The 24,210-nt window shown below is 41.6% G+C and overlaps 1 protein-coding gene across 2 annotated transcripts in view; it reads right to left on the minus strand.

Annotated features, from left to right (window-relative positions):
• The window catches only part of lactb2 (lactamase, beta 2), a 42,118-nt gene extending 23,335 nt beyond the window's left edge, over positions 1-18,783 (minus strand). For both annotated transcript variants that reach the window (XM_034183692.1, XM_034183693.1), the window contains exon 1: positions 18,585-18,783. In XM_034183692.1, coding sequence (XP_034039583.1) covers positions 18,585-18,706 — 122 coding nt within the window. In that variant the 5' untranslated portion in view covers positions 18,707-18,783. The remainder of the gene's footprint in view (positions 1-18,584) is intronic.
• Between the last annotated feature and the right edge of the window lie 5,427 nt (positions 18,784-24,210).

Below are 24,210 nucleotides of genomic sequence, written 5' to 3' on the forward strand. Positions count from 1 at the left end.
GTACAAGCGGCCGAGATGAGTTTCCTCTGCAGGGTGGCTGGGCGCTCCTTTAGAGATAGGGTGAGGAGCTCGGTCACTTGGGAGGAGCTCGGAGTCGAGCCGCTGCTCCTCCACGTCGAAAGGAGTCAGTTGAGGTGGCTCGGGCATCTTTGCCAGATGCCCCCTGGACGCCTCACTGGAGAGGTGTTCCGGGCACGTCCCATTGGGAGGAGGCCCCGGGGAAGACCCAGGACACGCTGGAGGGACTACATCACTCGGCTGGCTTGGGAACGCCTTGGGGTTCTCCCGGAGGAGCTGGGGAGGTGTGTGTGGATCGGGAGGTCTGGGCGGCTTTGCTTGAGTTGCTGCCCCCGCGACCCGACTCCGTATAAAGCGGAAAAAAAATGGATGGATGGATGGATGGAGGATAAACACATTTTAAGGGGACGGCCTTTCTACAGCTTTTACTACATTCAATGCCAATTAAAATCTCAGGCCCTAAAATGGGGTGGGGGGGGGCGTACAATGAATACCCCTTTGGAGTTCTGATTCCATAAGCTATGTCTGGGGTTGGTGTGAAATGTTGGTAAACAGAAGCCAATAGTACCACGAACAACATACTGTTTTTCACAAGCGTAAATTTTGAGCATTAGTGAGAACCACTGTCCCAAAATATCACCATACATCAACAAATTGGGATTTTTGCAATTGACTTTAAAATTATACTTTTACAAATATTGATTTTTCTTTAAAAAAAAAAAGCCTTTAAAAAGGTGTATTTACACTTACAAAAGTAACATGCTATTGATGCACTATGTTATAAATTCAAGTGTCTGTCTATTAAAACTTGTTAAAAACAGTTTATACATTGAAGTATTTCTATATAAGACACCCAAGACCTATGATTACATTCTTAATTACCTTTTAATGGTAAAAGATACTATTTAGGGTAAATAAAGGCACTAGGGACCATGTTTATTTGGGGATTTTCAATAAACAATGAAGTTTATCTATGTCAGGTGTCCTGACTTAGATACTGAAGACGCCGTGTGAAATGGAATTTACTACTTTATCCATGGATGATTAAAACAGTATTTGTTTAACACTTGACAACAACTGATTGTTTATTGGGGTCCCTAACAGAAAAGGCCCCTTAATGCCCCTTTTACCTTATTTGTCTAAATGCATATTCATGTACCATAATTTGGGGTGACTCTGGACAGTGGGTAACTTTGGATACAGCGGAAAACCAATTCTTTCATGTATATTCTTGACCAAAATATGTTTTTAAGAATATTAATAAGAATATTTTGAAAAACATGATTTGGTAAAAGAAGATACATAAAAGACTAATTTTTCCATAGTGTCCAAAGTCACCCCACTGTCCAAAGTTCCCCCAACTTATGTTAAGCAAAGTTAACAAGTATTTTTGTGACACCATGAAATAATTTTCTGTTCATGCAACTAACACATGTATCTCCTGTGTGTTCCCCATAAGGGCTACATCACCTCCCACAAAGGAGAGGTGATGGTCTAGTGGTTAAGCGTTGGGCTCAAGACCAGAGGATCCTCGGTTCAAATCCCAGGCTGACATTTGGAAGAAGTGATTTAAATGCATAACATGATCTTCAGCTATCTATTGTTCCTATTATCAAGGCAAAAGGCTCATTACATTATGAGTATCAAAATTACCAGTATATCTGAATGTGGTTAATGAAGTGACTAACAGAAATAACTTTGGCGAACAGTACTGTACACATATTACATGTATAGTCAATACATTTTAAATACAGTGTAGTTCAAACAAACTGAAGAACAATATCTGAAAAAAAGTGATTACCCATCTTAATAGCTTTTGTTTTGTTTTACTATCAAAATCCACATCTTCCTAAAGTCAATGGCAGACTAATCATTACTATAATGTATGCTGAAGACTTGTGCAAATATCAAAGATTTTTTAAAGTTTAGACCACAATTTAATATCACTGAAGCAGTTTAGTTGGTTTTATTTATTGCTCTTCTGCTACTTTAGTTTAAAGATGTCATGCACAAACTTAACTAATTGAGCATTTCTTAGTTACAAATTGTAGAGATTCAGGTTTTATAACATTAATAACTGGTAGAGGTTCTGTCTAAAATGGCATGATTATTTTAGTGTGCAAAATAGGAAAGAGTAAAAAAAATATATCATTTGAAATATTTAGTACCATTGTCCCTTATTGAAGCACAAATATTTTTTGTTCACTTGTTTCCAGGTAATTTTGACTGAACTACATAATTTCCCTTTTTCAAAAATAATGAATAAATAGGTACCTCTTTAACACAAAATCTGTTTGGTACAGGTATCACTGTACATTATTAGGATTTCTGTCCTAACTATCTTGAAATAGATGTAAAAGAAAATTAAACCAAGGACTGGAAAATTATTTTTTGTTATGAAGCTGTGTGTGTGTGTATGTTTATAACAATTTTTTGTTACAGAGATTCTACTGTTCAAGGATAACAAATTCTTTGAGAACAATAACTGAACAAGTTCCAACAATCTTGGCCAAACTTTATACATTCACCAGGCTGCATGTTCAAGGGATCTCATACATTATCTTAATTCAGAGCAGTAACTGAAACACACACGTTCAAAGCCACTTCAGGTCATGTAATGACAAAATGCCTCTAATCATGCAAGGCTGCAAGTAGATAATAATCCATTTGCTTTCCTCAATGTTGTGATAAGTTTTTGATAGTGCACAATCTCTAAAGTGTGTGAGCGGCAGTGTTGCCACAGTTACTTTGAAAAAGAAATAAGATTACTGATTACTCCTTGAAAAAGTAACTTTTTTACTTTACTGATTACTCAATTTTAAAAGTAATTAAGTTAGATTACTAGTTACTTTTTTAGTTACTTTCAGCAGCTGCTGACAACCCCCCCCCCCCCCCCCAACATGAAAATGATAACCAGTTTTGCCAATACTCACTTTACAGTCACTCTTTCTTGACTTCAATGAACATAAATACTTGTTTAATAAAAAAAATAAATAAAATAAACTAAAGACAACTTTCTTGACCTCATATTTAAGTGCTGACAGCACTGTAACAGTAAAACTTACCATTTCTAACTAGGGATGGGTACTGATAATATTTTAGCAATATCAAGGCCATTATCAATTCCGCTTATTGATCAGATTCCTATCGATTCCCTTATCGATACCTCTTTTCAATTTTCTGTGTACTAAAAGTAGGCTTTACAGGTTTTCTATGTTAACATTTTATTGAGTCTTAAAGTAAATAAATACGAAATTGGTCACTGGATCCTTGATCTCTGGACATAAATAAAAAAACAATCTGTAGTTTTTGTCAAAAGCATTTCCATTCAGACATTTTAGCATAAATGTCACTCCATACCTCTGAGCTGAGCTCAGCCAGCTGCTGCACATCAGCGCAGGACGTCTCATTTTGGGGGGGGGTGGGGGGAACAAACCAAAAAAAAAAAAAAACGTTTTGACCGATTGCAGTTTGTTTGTATTACAATGTTTGGAAAGCGGTATCATTTGATTTTAACGGTGATTCGCTTTGATATTATTAATTCCAACTGGACTCTACCTTTCTAACTTGACTCGCAGAGAGCCGTGCAGCGTTTGGAGCTGTGCGAACGGAATGGAGGACGATTCTTGTTTCTTTCTCGCAACAAGACAAGAGCCCCAGTTAGTCAAAAGTCACTCATGTTTGACATATTTTAATGGTTTTGAGAGGGGATAAGAAGCTGCCGTTTCTGAAAAACAGCAAAGCAATGAACCAATGAAGCAGCAGGTCAGAGCACTGCTTCATTGCTTCAAGCTTCAAAGCAGAGCCACACTGCAGAAGCGGTTGATTACAGACCCGCTGTAGGGTCTGCAATCAACGTAGAGAAATGATCATTTTCCCGACAAACACCCTCAAAAACAACAGCTGCTCTGAAGGACCGATAAAGGAATCGTTAAGCAAAAAGGCTGTTGATGTCGGTGGATCGAATCATTTCTTCAAGATTCTCGAAAAGAACCTGTTCCTGATACTCAACCCTGTTTCTAACCTACATTGTTATAAATGTAACTATTAAATTCTATCAATTTAATTCTTTTAAACATTTTAGTTGTTGAAATTATTATTATGAAGTAGTAGTAGTAATAGTATAAAATAATGTCTCCAAAAGTGGACCTTGAATCTAGGGCTGTTGTGGGGAGCTGTGTCAAAAGCGGTCAGATTAGAATGTGTTACCGGCATCACTGGTGAGTGGACATTTAGATCTTCAAAATAATGATTTAAAAATCCAAATTACTAAATAACGTACCAAGATATTGCGTGTGAAAAGTCATTGAACATTTCCTGTAATATTTTCAATAAAATCCTGCAAATTGTACCCACCCTTTTTTGTAGGCCATGCAATAACACAATATTTCCACACGGCCCACTGCCTATACATCCCAAAATGGAATAATATGGAAGGAGCGTAAGCAGAAGTTGCAAGAAGTTACAGTACTCAACACCCGGACAACTCGGTAGATTTCAGTAGTAATCACAATAATAATAATAATAATAACAACATCAATAAACCTCCAATAGCCGATGATGGTGGATTACACAATTTGAATTTAATTTAATTAGCTTATAATGCGCCAAATCACAGCAAAAGCCATCTCAAGGCGCCTCACATAAAACCCAAGTGCAAGAACCAGATCCAGGGTATTTCCACTAATGTGTGTTGGGTCCTGAATGCATTGCTGGAATCCTAAAGCATCCACAATTTGCATGAATGATTTGCTAAGGGGATCAGAGGGCTTATTTATATGAATGTTAAAGTCACCAATAATCAAAATGTTATCTGCACTAGTTGACAAACTAGAGATGAACGCACCAAATTCATCTAAGAAGTCAGAATATGGGCCAGGGGGCCTATAAACAGTGACAAAACAACATAGCTGAGCTCCAGTTTTATGACCCTGACAGTACTTAACATCACGGGCATAACGGAGAGTCAGATGCTCAAAGGAATTATATTTGTGACCCCCAACAGCTAATAAAGAAAACATAGATTTGTAAATAAAAGCCACACCCCCGCCTTGCTTCACACCACGAGACACGTGACTAAATGTGTACGCTGGTGGGCAGGCCTCATTCAAAGGAAGGAGAGTTGTGGGTTTGAGCCAGGTTTCACACAAGCCAATCATATCTAAATGATGATCCATGATTAAATCATTAATCAACAATGATTTCGAAGACAGTGATCTGATGTTCAGGAGACCCAGGGTAAGGACGTCAGTGGGGATGACAGTCTCACTGTTCGGAACCCGGCGAAGCAAGCCCAGGTTCAGAGAGCGCCACTGGCGCAGATCAATCCGGCGAAGACGTGGACAGCTGGGCCGACAGTCCTCAGAGTCAACCAGCGGCACCACACAGGCTCTAACCGGATCCACAAGGTGCCAGGACAGCACAGATCCTGCCAGAATTCTGTGCACAGCTCGTCCGGAAGCCAAACAGCAAGCCAAACAGAGCTTCAGCTTCAACAGACGTCCACTTCGTCTCCCGCGGCGACAACTGTGCTTTCGGCCGAAAGGCAGCGCAGGAGCACGGCACAGAAAAGCCGGCACCTCTGGAAAAAAAATGTCCACCCGCCAATAACCACATCGCACCACGAACCGGGGGCTGGAGATCCAGCAGAGTTTGGCGATCATACACCCGCAGTGCCTCTGACTCAAAAACAGCATAAATTAATAACAATAAAATAACAAACAGACTGGAGAGCAGCAGACAAGCAGCCAGACACAACGGCGCCATCTTGGCACTCCCTCCAAGACATGCTACTGACGCTTTACCAACTCAATGGGTTAAAAGAACTACAAGACTAAAAACTGCAGCTTCTATACGTAAGTGAGCTTAATGTTTCATTTCATTTCCTATATTATAACAGCCAAGTGGCCTCTGTGTGTGTGTGTGCGTGTGTGTGTATGGCTTAGATCGCACAAAAACCGTAGAGAGTTGACATTTGCAGTTTGGTATGCGTATGTATTTTGGGTCAAGGATGAAGGCTGCAAAAGTGGAAAGTTGATAGGACAAATGTTTTTGGAGAAATTAGCAATTTTAGTTAACCAATACACAATCAATGCTGTGCTGCAATGCATCATGGGAGTTCAGGGTTTTGCGGTTTTAAATGTTGTTATTGTGGTTTATATTAGTTTACTGGAGTTGTTAGTGTTATTAATTTATTGTGTTTTTGTAACTCAATTGGTTTAGTCAGTTTAGGTAAGTCTTATGTTGCCATTACCATGAGTGACTTAAGTTTCATGTTGGTACCATGAGTGAAATGATTAGTGGTTTTAATGTCGTCAGCCACTGTCATGATTTGTCAAATTAAAACCACCTGCTTACAGCAGCTGTGTGTGTGTGTGTGTGTGCAAACTCTTAAAGTATCTGACATTTACTGTACTTAACAAAAGTAAATTTCTCATATAAAATGTAGTTTAAGTAAAAGTACTGAGTAAAAGTAAAATCCAAAACGAGTGGAGAGTGAAACAATGACATGAAAAGAAGTCAGTGTGGTGTCTGGAGAAACCAGGAGGGGGCCGCAGCCCCTAAATAAAAGGCTGGATCCGCCTCTGGCAGAGCAGTTGGTGTTGGTGACGGGATGAGTGAGCAACAGCTGGATGTACACAGCTTTTCTGTTAAACACAACAGCCAGGCTCTTGTCAAACAGAACAATCATTTATAGCTACACAGTTGTGCCAAATTTAAGCATCATCACCACCAACCACTGCAAAGCAACCAAACGTGGCGCTCTTTGCACTTTCACATCCAAAACATGGCAGCGCTTTTACACAGCGCTTCTCCGCAAACATTTCAAATAAAATTAATGAAAAGAAACAGCCATGTCGGCCAGTTTTGTTGGCACTGAAGTTCCCCCTTAACTCTGATCGTGCGCTGCACTGTAGTGGGAGCCGACCCGTGTTTATGTGTATGTGCATCAGCCTGTGCGCATTTGGAGTTCAAAACGCAGATGGTTTTCACCCTCACAGTCTTACTCTTCCTCAACGGGGGCACAGATTCAACCTGACATCTTTTATTTTTTTGTCTCTTAACTTGTTTTATGTCAAACACAGCACTTGATGCTGCAGGGGTGGAAGGCGCTGCGCTCCGGCTGTAGAGGACTGTATCTCTTCCCAGTGTACAGCTGCGCTCTGGCTTACTTTGACCTCTGCAAACAGGATTGCCCAATCAAGTTTTCTTTACTTGTATATTGTAGTAACGAGTAACAAAGATGTTTAAGAGAAATGGAGGGGTGGTGGCCAATTGGGTGGAGGGGTGGTGGCCACAAGTGGTTAATGCACTTGGTTTCAGTGCAGTTCAAATCCAACCCCTGCCACATTTCTCCATGTAATGTGGAGTTGCGTTGTAGAAAGACTAAGACTCTGATTATTGCTCCAGAGCAGAAAATTTCTTTGTGATCCACCTCAGTTCTCTGGGCTCCTCTGTTCAGTCGAGCATCAGAAATCTTGGTTTGATCAGTCATTGTCTCTTGATAGCCATTCTAGACTCTTGGTCAAAAACTGCTTTTAACACTTGAGAAATATTGCCAAGTTGAGGCCAATTCTGCCTAACTCTGATCTGGAAGTTGTGATTCATGCTTTTACTTCTTCTCATTGAGATTATTGCAATTCGATTTTTACTTATTTTAACAAATCTGCCTTAAATCTGCAGCAAGACTTTTAATAAGATCTAGCAGATGGACTCACATTACCACCATTCTGTCCTCCCTCCACTGGCTTCCCATCAAATTTCGTATCGATTTTAAAATTTTGGTTTTGACTTTTAGAGCCTTGCATGGTCAGGCCCCCAAATATGTGTTAGATATGTTGAGCCCCTACATCTCTGGTCACTCCCTTCGGTCCTCGGAGCAGAACCTCCTCGCGGTTCCAAGAACCTGCTTTAAAACCAGAGGAGACTTATCCTTTCAAGCTGTGGCTCCTAAACTTTGGAAAAATCTCCCTCTGTCCCTTCGTGCGACCGCCTCTGTGGATTCTTTTAAAAGGCAGCTAAAGACATTTTTGTTTAGTCAAGATTTTAGTTGATTGTTCTCTTAATCAGTTTCTTTTTAACATGGCTGTGTATTTTGTTTACCTTTTGTGAAGCACTTTTTTATCTGTGAAAAGTGCTATATAAATAAAGTTTCTTGTTCTTCAACCTATATTTAATTGAATACTCCACAAAGACAAGATATTTAAATGTTCAAACAGATAAACTTTATTGTTTTTGTGCAAATATTTGCTCATTTTGAAATGTATGCCTGCAACACATTTCAAAAAAGCTGGGACAGTGGTATGTTTACCACTGTGTTACATCACCTTTCCTTCTAACAACACTCAATAAGTATTTGAGAACTGAGGACACTAATTTTTGAAGCTTTGTAGGTGGAATTCTTTCCCATTCTTGCTTGATATACGACTTCAGTTGTTCAACAGTCCGGGGTCTTCGTTGTCGTATTTTGCTCTTCATAATGCACCACACATTTTCAATGGGCGACAGGTCTGGACTGCAGGCAGGCCAGTCTAGTACCCGCACTCTTTTACTACGAAGCCACGCTGTTGTAACACGTGCAGAATGTGGCTTGGCATTGTCTTGCTGAAATAAGCAGGGACGTCCCTGAAAAAGACGTTGCTTGGATGGCAGCATGCGTTGCTCCAAAATCTGGATGTACCTTTCAGCATTGATGGTGCCATCACAGATGTGTAAGTTGCCCATGCCATGGGCACTAACACACCCCCATAACATCACAGATGCTGGCTTTTGAACTTTGTGCTGGTAACAATCTGGATGGGCTTTTTCTTCTTTTGTCCAGAGGACATGACATCCATGATTTCCAAAAACAATTTGAAATGTGAACTCATCAGACCACAGCACACTTTTCCACTTTGCATCTGTCCATTTCAAATGAGCTCGGACCCAGAGAAGGCGGCGGCATTTCTGGATGTTGTTGATGTATGGCTTTCACTTTGCATGGTAGAGTTTTAACTTGCACTTGTAGATGTAGCGACGAGCTGTGTTAACTGACAATGGTTTTCTGAAGTGTTCTTGAGCCCACGCAGTAAGATCCTTTACACAATGATGTCGGTTTTTAATGCAGTGCCGCCTGAGGGATCGAAGGTCACGGGCATTCAATGTTGGTTTTCGGCCTTGCCGCTTACGAGTAGAAAGTTCTCCAGATTTTCTGAATCTTCTGATTATATTATGGACTGTAGATGATGGAATCCCTAAATTCCTTGCAACTGAACATTGAGAAACATTGTTCTTAAACTGTTGGACTATTTTTTCATGCAGTTGTTCACAAAGTGGTGATCCTCACCCCATCTTTGCTTGTGAACGGCTGAGACTTTTGGGGATGCTCAATTATGAGTGTCCTCAGTTCCCAAATGCTTCTTGAGTGTTGTTAGAAGGAAAGGTGATGTAACACAGTGGTAAACATACCACTGTCCCAGCTTTTTGAAACGTGTTGCAGGCATCCATTTCAAAATGAGCAAATATTTGCACAAAAACAATAAAGTTTATTAATTTGAACATTAAATATCTTGTCTTTGTGGTGTATTCACTTCAATATAGGTTGAAGAGGATTTGCAAAACATTGTATTGTTTTTATTTACATTTTACACAATGTCCCAACTTCATTGGAACAGGGGTTGTACATTTTATTGAGGAAATGTAGTGGAGTAAGAGTGAAAGTCGCCAGAAATGTAAATAACGAAGTACAGAAACATCCAAATTTTACTTAAGTACACAGTAAATTTTGCTGAGTAAAATTTACTCTGCTGGGATAACATTTGGTCCCATGCAGTCTAAATAGAGCAAAATACACTCTATTATGGAGTGAAATTAGCTCTACTGTCTTGTCAAATCAAGTGTTTCTACTCCAATATGAGTTGATTTTACACTGTGATAGAGTTGATTTAGCACTGTGATAGAGTAAATTTAACTCTATTTGGACTGGGACCAAATGTTATCCCAGCAGAGTAAATTTTACTCTGCAAAGGTTACTGTGTACAGTAACAAAGTAGAAGTACTTTGTTACATTACAACACTAGACTCACTGACTGTGTATCTCTGTCTTTGTCCACTTAGGTGACTGTTTTTGAAGATAGGGAAGCATTAATATAACATGTATTCATGGTGATACAAACAATGAAAATTATGCTGTTTTTGTCTGTGTAAATTCTGTTGTTGGTTATGTAAAATTAGAAGAAACCAACACTTGATGCATCAATCGACATCATTTCTACTGAGCCTCATAATTCAAATTCATAGTAATACTACAATGATTTTTTTATGCTTTGCTGCTAGACATGTAGGACATGAAGGTCTTCATTCATTCATTCGTTTAGTTATTTTTATGTACATCCATCCATCCATCCAGCCATCCATTTTCTTCCGCTTTATCCGGAGTCGGGTCGCGGGGGCAGCAGCTCAAGCAAAGCCGCCCAGACCTCCCGATCCACACACACCTCCCCCAGCTCCTCCGGGTGAACCCCAAGGCGTTCCCAAGACAGCCGAGAGATGTAGTCCCTCCAGCGTGTCCTGGGTCTTCCCCGGGGCCTCCTCCCAGTGGGACGTACCCGGAACACCTCTCCAGCGAGGCGTCCAAGGGGCATCCGGATAAGATGCCCGAGCCACCTCAAATGACTCCTTTCGATGTGGAGGAGCAGCGGCTCGACTCCGAGCTCCTCCTGAGTGACCGAGCTCCTCACCCTATCTCTAAGGGAGCGCCCAGCCACCCTGCGGAGGAAACTCATCTCGGCCGCTTGTACTCGCAATCTCATTCTTTCGGTCATGAGCCAAATCTCATGACCATAGGTGAGGATCTGAACGTAGATCGATCGGTAAATCGAGAGCTTTGCCCCCCTACTCAGCTCTCTCTTCACCACGACGGTCCGATACAGCGACCGCATCACTACAGATGCTGCACTGATCTGTCTATCGATCTCACGCTCCATCCGTCCCTCACTCGTGAACAAGACCCCGAGATACTTAAACTCCTCCACTTGAGGCAAGGACACTCCACCGACCTGAAGAGGGCAAAGTGTTGGGAAAGTGTAGGAACACGGACCCACAACAGGGGGCGCAAATGAACGGACAATGGAGGAAGTCAAATAACAACACTTTACTGTTGTGAATAAGCACAACAAACACAACAGATTACAACAATAGACAAAGAAGTCAATTCACAAAATGTGTCACGTGGGCAGGCTCGAAGATAAGAGACGTCTGTCCAAAGCAGAACCGGAACCACACGATTTCCTCCGCCACCGAACCCCGGGAATACCGGAGCCGCCAAGTCCCGAACTCCCAGGTGGCCACTGCCTCCGCGTGTCGGATCTGGTACTGCTGGCGAGGAACAAAAACAGTTAAATGTGGGTGCGTTTGCACCCAGCAACCCGTATGGCGGGAAAACCACCTCCACCTCTCGTCGGAAGAATGTCTGCTATTTAACGCACAAAAGTAACAAAGTGTTAATGTCAAAAAGACAACAAAGTCGGCTGAGTACGTTACCTCCTAGGTAGAGCGATATCTCGGCAAAGAGGTGGAGATGTTGTCTTGCTGATATACCACTGCTGATCAGATGATTGGTGACAGCTGTCGTAGGCGATAAGTGACAGCTGTCACCCCGGCTGCTCCTGTGAGGTGGCAGCGCCCTCTGGTGCCTGGAGCCCGCACTCCAGACAGGGCGCCCTCTGGTGGTGGTGGGCCAGCAGTACCTCCTCTTCAGCGGCCCACACAACACAAAGCACCTTTTTCTGGTCGAGAACCATGGCCTCGGATTTGGAGGTGCTGATTTTCATCCCGGACGCTTCACACTCGGCTGTACTTTATGTATTTTATGTACTTATTCTCCAGCAATTACATGATTGGTATACCGTATCTCATGGCCATTTGAATTCATGGTAATTGTAATGCTTCGCCTCACAGGGAACCTCTGGCCAATTTTTTTTGTTTATACTGCTAAACAGTTGCATAATTGGAATGCAGCATCTCAAGACTAATTCATTTCATGGTAATTGTGATTTTGTGCAATTGCACAATTGTGTAATAGAACTTGTTGTCACAGGAGACAGCAGAATTTTTAGGCCGGCTGCCCGTCCTGATGGAGAAATGTGGCAGGGTTGGGGTTTGAACCGGTGGCACTGACCGAACGGACCCCTCCAAAAATCGGTCCGCCCTGCCTTCATTGCGCATGCGTCATGTCGGAGCTCAGCAGCGTCATGTCTGAGCATCACCAGCGATTCATTATCACCTCGTTTTTGCTTAAAACTGCACCCCAATCATCATCCATCTCAGCAACAGATATCTGAAGCTTTTTTACAACAATCATTTCCACATAAATTCAGCATTATTTCGTAATAAAAGGCGGAGGACCGATCAGAGCTCACAGCAGCTGCTGCGCCTCCATCATTTCAGAGCGTCAGTAACGACTCACTGATTATCGCCTCATTTTCTGCTTAAAACGGCCTAGTTTCTGCTTAAAACTGACTATAGAATGATTTAAGAGGTTTTACTTTGTCATCTGATGGTTAATAATCACATTATTCCCTTTGATCGCTTTGGGTGTAGAGTCAGACTCAAGACATGCTGCTGTGGTCCAAAATGATGAATGCTCGGTGAAGGCAGGACAGGCCAATTTTCATGGGAGGGACTTTTCGGTCTGTGAGACCGGGAAACTTCTGCACTGAAACCAAGTGCACTTGACCACCACCTCTGCTGTGTAGGGCTGTCACGATTAGGAATTTCTGGAGACGATTAATTGTCAGACAAATAATTGCGATTGCCGAATATATTGTCTATTTTTTTCTTTTTTCCCCCTTCTTTATATTCTACTATTGTAGTATGATTACACAACTCTGGAAGAACGTTTGGCTTCTGTGAGTGGAGAAACTGGGAATGGTGCAACATTTTTATTTTTATCTTCATTTTACATACAGTCCCAACTTTTTCTGATTTGTGGTTGTTTCTGTTGCATTTCTGAAATTGTTTCTCCTCATCAGTCACGTTTTGTGCTTAAACACTGCATTAAGCTCAAGACTGAACAAATAAATACCTTTGGAAAATAACAGCTGTTAAAGTTCAGAGTTCTCACCTGCTTTTTGTGATCTGTGCGTCTGAACATTGTTTTTTGTGGCTCAGTTCATTCATATATTCTCATTTTTTAAATATGTTTTTAAAGATATTTGACCGTTTATTTCATCTCATGATCTCATAAATTCAGCATACGACGCGCACATGGTATAAACAGGACGGTAACGGCAGAATCACACCTTTAGAGAAAGTTCAGAGAGAAGTAAAGGCAGCTTCACGTTTTCGTTTTGTTAACATTTTCACTCGGGTTAAAATCCTCTCTCTGCTCCGCGCTCGCTGCGCACTGAACGTGTCGCGCCTGCATTCAGGAATCTCCCTCACCCACCCCCTCCCTCACAGTCTACGGCCTGTTAACTCCGCGCGCGCACACACACAGGCACAGACACACACACCGACAGCTCCGCATTTTAGACGGCTTTTGAAGAAGACGGCACTGTTTTAATCGGCCGTCAGCCTCCTTGTTATTGTCCCGCCTTAAGACGAGAGCGAGGCTGCAGCACAATGTCAGAATCTGAGTCGTTTTATGCTTTGTGGATAAAATAATTCACGGTAATTGTGAATATGAAAAATAATCGCGAATATGAAAAGTAATCGCGACTGACGAATATTGTAATAATTGTGACAGCCCTACTGCTGTGTACTGCATTGGTGACTTAAAAAAAAAACAACAAAAAAAAAAACCTAAATACAGAGATGCAGACCTTGGTACATGTCTGCAAAACAATGTTTCATGCACAGATCTGAGCAAATGTGCCAGAAATAATTGTCATAACATCCCTGGATGTAATACTTTACATAATGATGACAGTTAAGAAGCTTCTGAAGAGGATGTCAGTGATGTTGAAATGGAGAAACTGATTACCATTTTAAACTTCCTTAATAATAAAATCCATGAATACTGATTCAAGTACTTTGAAAAGTAAACTGTATGCTTTCTGTGTTACTTTGATTTTTCATTCTTTTCTTTTTTAAAATACCATGATGCATGTTGACAGTTTGGGTGAGCGATTCTCACTAAAAATTCACATTTGTGCAAAAAAACAAAACAAAACAAAACAAACAAACAAAAAAAACCCTATGTTGTTTGGGTTACCATAAGCAACATTTTTGCACTCACAGCAGATGTACAGTTGTGTTCAGTATAATAGTAGTGCTATGTGACTGAAGAATATCAGCAAGAGTGAAGGGGAAAGTTTACAAAACAGTAGTGAGACCAGCTATGTTGTATGGTTTAGAGACAGTGGTACTAACAAAAAGACAGGAGGCAGAGCTGGAGGTGGCAGAGCTGAAGATGTTGAGATTCTCTTTGGGAGTGACAAGAATGGACAAGATTAGGAATGAACATATCAGAGGGACAGCTCAGGTGGGACGGTTTGGAGACAAAGTCAGAGAGGCGAGACTGAGATGGTTTGGACATGTGCAGAGGAGGGACCCAGGGTATATAGGGAGAAGGATGCTGAGGATGGAGCCACCAGGCAGGAGGAGAAGAGGGAGACCAAAGAGGAGGTTCATGGATGTGCTGAGAGAGGACATGCAGGTGGTTGGTGTGACAGAGGAAGATACAGAGGACAGGGTGAGATGGAAATGATTGATCTGCTGTGGCGACCCCTAACGGGAACAGCCGAAAGACAAAGAAGAAGAAGATGTGACTAAAAAGATTAATCCAGGTTTTGAGTAGTTTCTTATTGTTACATGGGAAACAAGGTACCAGTAGATTCAGTAGATTCTCACAACTCCAACAAGACCAAGCATTCACACTCTTAAGGCTATGAAATTGGGCTATTAGTAAAAAAAAAAAAATAGAAAAGGGGGTGTTCACAATAATAGTAGCATCTGCTGTTGACGCTACAAACTCAAAACTATTATGTTCAAACTGCTTTTTTACAATCCTGTGAATCACTAAACTAGTATTTAGTTGTATAACCACAGTTTTTCATGATTTCTTCACATCTGCGAGGAATTAATTTTGTTGGTTTGGAACCAAGATTTTGCCCGTTTACTAGTGTGCTTGGGGTCATTGTCTTGTTGAAACACCCATTTCAAGGGCATGTCCTCTTCAGCATAAGGCAACATGACCTCTTCAAGTATTTTGACATATCCAAACTGATCCATGATACCTGGTATGCGATATATAGGCCCAACACCATAGTAGGAGAAACATGCCCATATCATGATGCTTGCACCACCATGCTTCACTGTCTTCACTGTGAACTGTGGCTTAAATTCAGAGTTTGGGGGTCGTCTCACAAACTGTCTGCGGCCCTTGGACCCAAAAACAACAACTTTACTTTCATCAGTCCACAAAATATTCCTCCGTTTCTCTTTAGGCCAGTTGATGTGTTCTTTGGCAAATTGTAACCTCTTCTGCACGTCTTTTATTTAACAGAGGGACTTTGCGGGGGATTCTTGCAAATAAATTAGCTTCACACAGGCGTCTTCTAACTGTCACAGCACTTACAGGTAACTCCAGACTGTCTTTGATCATCCTGGAGCTGATCAATGGGTGAGCCTTTGCCATTCTGGTTATTTTTCTATCCATTTTGATGGTTGTTTTCCGTTTTCTTCCACGCGTCTCTGTTTTTTTTGCACCTGCGTATAAGTTCTCTCCTCTCCAATCAACTTGTTAATCAAACTACGCTGTTCTTCTGAACAATGTCTTGAACGTCCCATTTTCCTCAGGCTTTCAAAGAGAAAAGCATGTTCAACTGGTGCTGGCTTCATCCTTAAATAGGGGACACCTGATTCACACCTGTTTGTTCCACAAAACTGACAAACTCACTGACTGAATGCCACACTACTATTATTGTGAACACCGCCTTTTCTACTTTTTTTTTTACTAATAGCCCAATTTCAAAGCCTTAAGAGTGTGCATATCATGAATGCTTGGTCTTGTTGGATTTGTGATAATCTACTTAATCTACTGGTACCTTGTTTCCCATGTAACAATAAGAAATATACTCAAAACCTGGATTAGTCTTTTTAGTCACATAGCAATACTATTATTCTGAACACTACTGTAGGTTATGGTCTCAAACATCCAAAGGGATATTGATGACATGGCCCATGGTCTAGGCTTGCACGTACATCGGGCTTCCCTATACACACTTGCACATCAAAAGCAAAATGCTGAATTAAAATGACTACTGGAATGACTGTAACTCCCCAAAACGCACAATAAATAAATAAACACACAAACACTTTGATATACACTCAACAAAAATATAAACGCAACACTTTTGGTTTTGCTCCCATTTTGTATGAGATGAACTCAAAGATCTAAAACTTTTTCCACATACACAATATCACCATTTCCCTCAAATATTGTTCACAAACCAGTCTAAATCTGTGATAGTGAGCACTTCTCCTTTGCTGAGATAATCCATCCCACCTCACAGGTGTGCCATACCAAGATGCTGATTAGACACCATGATTAGTGCACAGGTGTGTCTTATACTGTCCACAATAAAAGGCCACTCTGAAAGGTGCAGTTTTGTTTTATTGGGGGGGATACCAGTCAGTATCTGGTGTGACCACCATTTGCCTCATTCAGTGCAACACATCTCCTTCGCATAGAGTTGATCAGGTTGTCTATTGTGGCCTGGGGAATATTGGTCCACTCCTCTTCAATGGCTGTGCGAAGTTGCTGGATATTGGCAGGAACTGGTACACGCTGTCGTATACGCCGGTCCAGAGCATCCCAAACATGCTCAATGGGTGACATGTCCGGTGAGTATGCCGGCCATGCAAGAACTGGGACATTTTCAGCTTCCAAGAATTGTGTACAGATCCTTGCAACATGGGGCCGTGCATTATCCTGCTGCAACATGAGGTGATGTTCTTGGATGTATGGCACAACAATGGGCCTCAGAATCTCGTCACGGTATCTCTGTGCATTCAAAATGTCATCAATAAAATGCACCTGTGTTCTTCGTCCATAACAGATGCCTGCCCATACCATAACCCCACCGCCACCATGGGCCACTCGATCCACAACATTGACCTCTGAAAACCGCTCATCCACACGACACCACACACGCTGTATGCCATCTGGCCTGGACAGTGTGAACCGGGATTCATCCGTGAAGAGAACACCTCTCCAACGTGCCAAACGCCAGCGAATGTGAGCATTTGCCCACTCAAGTTGGTTACGACGACGAACTGGAGTCAGGTCGAGACCCCGATGAGGACGACGAGCATGCAGATGAGCTTCCCTGAGACGTTTCTGACAGTTTGTGCAGAAATTCTTTGGTTATGCAAACCGACTGTTTCAGCAGCTGTCCGAGTGGCTGGTCTCAGACGATCTTGGAGGTGAACATGCTGGATGTGGAGGTCCTGGGCTGGTGTGCTTACACGTGGTCTGCGGTTGTGAGGCTGGTTGGATGTACTGCCAAATTCTCTGAAACACCTTTGGAGACGGCTTATGGTAGAGAAATGAACATTCAATACACGAGCAACAGCTCTGGTTGACATTCATGCTGTCAGCATGCCAATTGCACGCTCCCTCAAATCTTGCGACATCTGTGGCATTGTGCTGTGTGATAAAACTGAACCTTTCAGAGTGGCCTTTTATTGTGGGCAGTCTAAGGCACACCTGTGCACTAATCATGGTGTCTAATCAGCATCTTGATATGGCACACCTGTGAGGTGGGATGGATTATCTCAGCAAAGGAGAAGTGCTCACTATCACAGATTTAGACTGGTTTGTGAACAATATTTGAGGGAAATGGTGATATTGTGTATGTAGAAAAAGTTTTAGATCTTTGAGTTCATCTCATACAAAATGGGAGCAAAACCAAAAGTGTTGCGTTTATATTTTTGTTGAGTATTGCATGTTTTCAAACACCATGATTGTTAGTGTTTTAACCCACTCACTCATCTTCAACCACTTAAGGTGGGGTTCACCTTGGACAGGACGCCTGGACAGGACGACAGTCTGTCGCAGGGACACAGACACAAAGAAACACAGACACACCTACGGACAATTTAAAAGTTTCCAATCCACCTTTTGGATGTGGGAAGAAGCCGGAGCACCGGAAGGGAACCCACGCAAACATGGGGAGAACATGCAAACTCCACACAGAAAGGCCACAGGTGGGAATCAATCCCATGACCTTTTTGTTGTGAGGCAACAGTGCTAACCACTAATACACTTTGCTGCCGCGTTTTAACTCATTTTTCAAAAACACTACCTTATTCCAACCATACTTTAAATATTTTAGAACAGCAAAGAGCCGAAATAAAGTATGAATCCTTGTTACTGATCGTTTATTATTATTATTTTTGTTCTATGCTCGTTTTATTGTTTATTACTCGCACAGAAACTCTGAATTTGCAGAAAATTGAACGGAGTTTGGCGTACAGTACTCTGATATTTTATTGTCGCGTATTTCCCCTCAAACACCGGGTGTAAGACGATATATTAGCCATTTTGTGAAAGTCATTAACAAATAATCACTGAACTTTACCTTTTTCCAGTTCCTACCAGGTAGGTGTTGGTTCCCTGAAGTGTCATCGGTCCCGGGTTACAGCCCAAAACCCGAACAACACGAGCAGACAGCTGCTCGACGCGAGGAAGAACGTAACTCATATCTAAAACAAACACAACTAACTAACTAACCAAGAGTTAACCGGGTGATAAACAAAACTCGCTACAACTTGCTCAAAGCAAGAGACAGGACAAATGTCGCGATAAATCACGCGTTGACGCGAACACAGACTGGCGTGCAAGCACTTTTCAAAATAAAAGTACTGTCCAAAGTGATAATTTGTTGATGTTGAGAGTTTATTTAGTCATAATTTTAAATTAACCGTCTTCACTGTTACTGTAGTCCTATTTACATGTTTCTGTTAATTCAGTATTTAAATTTTTGCAATATATCTAGTTAGAATAATAATAATTTATTATAATAATACTAATTATTATTATTAGTAGTAGTATTATTATTGTTGTTGTGTTAATAATAATAATAATAATAATAATAATAATAATGTCATCATCATCATTAATTCTCTGGTATTATACACAAGAACCTTAGTTTTTATAATAACTATGTGTACTTTTATTCATTCATTTTTTATACCCGCTTACTCCAGTTAAGGGTCACGGGGGGCTGCAGCCTATCCCAGCAGTCATAGGGCATGAGGTGGGCACACTAGACAGGACACCAGTCCATCACAGGGCACTCTGTGTACTTGTATTGTTAAATTATTTTAAATATTGTTATAATTATTCATTTATCTTGTATTTGTTTTCACTGTTTGTACACTATTAGTTTTTGTTTTATGTATGCATCACAATGGAAACAAATGTTTTCACTTCATTATGATATCCATGTATTTGTTAATGTATATAATTCAGTATGTGCATTGAATTGTGTTGTCATTTCAGCTGCTCCTGTTTGTTTTTGGGGTCGCCACAGCGGATAAAGCCAGATCCACATTGGTATTTGGCACAGGTTTTACGCCGGATGCCCATCCTGATACAACTCTAAGTTTACCTGGAGAAACACACAGAGAGCCGCTGGTGTTCCGAAGAGGTCTCCCATCCAAGTACTAACCAGATCCTGCTCTGCTTAGCTTCTGAGATCTGATGGCAGGCTGACACAGAGCAGACCGATGTGCACTGAATTGAATTAAATAAATTCAGTCCAGTTGAGTTCAGACCAGACAAAGAATGTCTTTGCAGCCAAATCACCCAGAATATTTTGCAAAACATTAAACATTATATACTGAACAAAAATATAAATGCAACACTTTTATTTTTGCTCCCATTTTTCATAAGCTGAAATCAAACATCTAAAACATTTTCTATATACACAAAAGACCTATTTCTTTCAAATATTGTTCACAAAGCTGTCTAAATTAGTGAGCACTGCTGAGGTAATCTGTCCCACCTCACAGGTGTGGCATATCAAGATGCTGATTAGACAGCATGATTATTGCACAGATTATTGCCACTCTGAAATGTGCAGTTTTGCTTTATTGGGGGGGGGGGGGGGGGGGGGGGGGTCAGAAAACCAGTCAGTATCTGGTGTGACCATTTGCCTCACACAGTGCAGCACATCTCCTTCACATAGAGCTGATCAGCAGACAGACACCATCGAATGTGAGCATTTTCCCACTCAAGTCAGTTACGAGGACGAACTGCAGTCAGGTCGAGACCCCGATAAGGACAACGAGCATGCAGATGAGCTTCCCTGAGATGGATTCTGAGTTTGTGCAGAAACTCTTTGGTTCTGCAAACCGATTGTTGCATCAGCTGTCCGAGTGGCTGGTCTCAGACGGTCTTGGACAGTGGTGTCAAAAGTACACACATTTGTTACTTAAGTAGAAGTATAAATACTGCAGTTTAAAAACACTGGTAAAAGTTGAAGTATCAACTTCACCTCTTTACTCAAGTAAAAGTGGAAAAGTATGTGCTCCAAAACCTACTTAAAGTATAAAAGTATAAAGTAACCTTTAAAAAAAAAAAAAAAGTAGATGCCACTATATGAATTGAAAGCTTAATTTAAAAACTGATTCGTTCTACATGTGGCCCAAGACCCAAAACCCAAAATTACCCCCAACATCACCTGCACGAAAATGTTTCAATTCTAGAAGCTCTGAAATGCAATCTGAGACTATTCCAGACAATAAACTGCAGTGAGTGCAGCATCCATTTAGTGAGAAAAAAAAACAACTTTCCTTATTCAGATTCATTCCAGTAGTATTCTGCTCTTACTAGGATGCAGCAGTTTTCTAGTTTGTCAGATAGTTCTGGAGGAAATCACTGAAGAAATTAACACATTGAAAATATGGTTTGACCGAAACAAACTGTCATTAAACTTAAATAAAACAGGGATGAAATGGAGGTGGAAGAGTCACTAGGTGTTCACAGGAAACACATTTATTTCTGTATGTATGTATGTATGTTCATTGTTAGTTGCTTTTATATTTTATTTTCTGTTGTGTTTCTATTCAGGTTCTTCTTGTCTCTTTCTCTGAAATTGTATATAATAATCATTAGATTATTAATATATAAACAAAAATAAATTTAAGAAATATTCCAATTTGAAAACAAAAGCACCCGAACGTGAAGACAGCTGGAACTGCTTCATGCTAACTTTTAACATTGAAAATGCCATAGACATGCTAACACGTTAGCGTCGCTCCCGTTTTTAAGTTATAAAATACCTCTATCAACTGTTTCAGAAGACCATAACAGGTCGGTTTAACATAGAAAAGGTAAATAATATTCACAGAAGTATGCTCTTTAGGGTTTTAGCGGGGGAAAATTAAGCGAAAGAAAGAAAGAATAGATGAAACAATAGGTCGAAGCATTGCTTCAATCCACGAACCACTGCTGGCCTCCCCTCCGCTGTCTTCTGACACCGCCCGTGCGTAGGATCGAGGTTTAATATGAATTCCTGTAATAATAACGTCGTTCATCCTTGTGTACTGTTCCAACTCCGCAACACGGTTCTCCAGTTGCACCAGATGCCGGTCTTTCTTGGCATTCTGGATCCAGAGAGCCTTCACTTCTTCCACCAGCTCCATAATGGATTTCTGCTGCATTTTAACAACAGAGATTTCCTCAGACAAAAAGTCCAGGGACTTCTTGATATCGTCTCCCTCCTCCGCCGTCAGTGCCTTCTTCGGACCCATGGTCAGATAAATCCGCGCTGGCACCTCGGTAAAGCCACGCCGGTGGAACTGCGCTGGCGCCTCGGGCTTCAGGTGGAGCCGCGCCGGTGGATGTGGCTGTTTTAAAAATGTAAGGAATAGAAAGTACAGATACTTGTGTGAAAATGTAATAAGTAGAAGTCAGAAGTAGGCAGAAAAATAAGTAATGGAATAAAGTATAGATACCTAAAAAGTGTACTTAAGTACAGTAACGAAGTATTTGTACTTCGTTACTTGACACCTCTGGTCTTGGAGGTGAACGTGCTGGATGTGGAGGTCCTGGGCTGGTGTGGTTACATGTGGTCTGTGGTTGTGAGGCCAGTTGGATGTACTGCCAAATTCTCTGAAACACCTTTGGAGACGGCTTATGGTTGAGAAATGAACATTCAGTTCACGGGCAACAGCTCTGGTGCACATTCCTGCAGTCAGCATGCCAATTGCACGCTCCCTCAAAACTTGTGACATCTGTGGCTTTGTTTGTGTGTTAAAACTGAACATTTCAAATTTCAAACAATGTGAGAAAACTTTTATTTGAGATTTTTGCAAACTTATTAAAAATAAAAACTAAGAAATAAGATGCACATAAGTACTCACAGCCTTTTCCATGAAGCTGTTTCCTGTTTCCACTGATCATCCACACAAATGCAGACTGCAGCATGCAGCGCCTGCCAGTGCCGCCACAGGCCTTCCACTGCACAGTCCATCTGGGCCCTTCAGTTTGAATCTGTCATTCATACCTCAGACAGAGAGAAAAAGAGCAGAATCAGTCAGCTGGAAAAAAAAAAAACTACACCTAAGGTGTAATTCATCAGCAGTAAATCAACAGGAAAACAGAGAAATTACTAAGGTGGTCGCCGGCCGCTAGCCCTAAGCTTTCACTGAACAGACCCAAAATTTAGATAGAGTTGAGGCCGAGACCTGTTCCAGGCCTGTCCCAAGACCTGGGGAGGTGATGGTCTAGTGCAGGGCTCTTCAACTCCAGTCCTTGAGGGCCGGTGTCTTGCACATTTTAGATGTGTCTCTGCTTCAACACACCTGAGTCAATTTATGAGGTCATTAGTAGCACTCTGGAGAACGTGACTGCATACTGAGGAGGTAATTCAGCTATTTGATTCAGGTGTGTTGGACCAGGGACACATCTAAAAGGTGCAAACACCGGCCCTTGAAGACTGGAGTTGAATACCCCTGGTCTAGTGGTTAAGGTGTCGGGCTTGAGACCAGAATATACTCGGTTCAAATCCACGCCTGACTGGAAAATCACTAAGGGCCCTTGGGCAAGGTCTTTAATCCCCTATTGCTCCCGGTGTGTAGTGAGTGCCTTGTATGGCAGCGTTGCTAATAAAATTAATTTATAAAGGATAGGAAGCCTGGTACCACACTATGCCATTATGTTAGCCATATGAGAGGGAGAACAGATGCATCTTAAGTCTCTACAGAATCTGACTGTTTTATTGACGCAGGGAGATCATTCAACAAAACAGGTGCACGATACTTCTTTTCATCCCTGCAACCAGTCAGTCTGATCGGAAGTTACATACGAGGTCTGTTAGAAAACTATCCGACCTTTTTATTTTTTTAAAAAACTATATGGATTTGAATCATGTGCGCTTGCATCAGCCAAGCTTGAACCTTCGTGCGCATGCGTGAGTTTTTTCACGCCTGTCGGTTGCATCATTCGCCTGTGGGCAGGCTTTGAGTGAGCACTGCTCCACCCCTCTCGTTGGATTTTCATTGTCAAGAAAATGGCTGAGCGATTGGAGCAGCGCTGAATCAAATTTTTCCAGAAACTGTGAGAGACAGCCAGGTGAAAACCATTCGGAAGATTCAGATGGCTTTCGGTGAAGATACTCTGGGCGTCACACAGATTAAGGGTCATTACAACCGGATTAAAGACGGCCCACAACGGCGCAGGGTATGCCGCGCTCTGAGCGGCCATCGACAGGCTGAAACGACCAGATCATTTCCAAAGTGAAGGCTGTGTTGATCCGGGACATCATCTGACTACCAGAAAAATTGTGGAAGAGGTGTATATCAGCACTTTTGCGGCACATTCCACTGTTACAGGAGATTTTGTAATGAAAGACGTGCGGAGGAATTCGCACGTCGGGATGGAGCTGCTCATGGTGCACAACAAAAAGCACTTCCATGTTGGAAACCATTCGGAAGATTCAGGCGGCTTTTGGTGGCTTTTCAGTCGAGTGAGTATCCGAGAAATGTCCTGTGAGACTTCCAACACAAGACAACACTTTTGCACCATTTTTCCAATGTGGTTTTAATACTGCAAATGGCAAATCCAATTGAACTTGAACTTGATGTTTGCTCTGAGAATACTGTTGGAGAAGTACAGAGAAGGCCTGAAAGAGTTATATTGTGTGTTTGTGGATTTAGAAAAAGCTTATGATAGGGTGCCAAGAGAAGAGCTGTGTTATT

The sequence above is a fragment of the Thalassophryne amazonica genome, chromosome 12, assembly GCF_902500255.1.
Source record: "Thalassophryne amazonica chromosome 12, fThaAma1.1, whole genome shotgun sequence".
Taxonomy (NCBI): Eukaryota; Metazoa; Chordata; class Actinopteri; order Batrachoidiformes; family Batrachoididae; genus Thalassophryne; species Thalassophryne amazonica.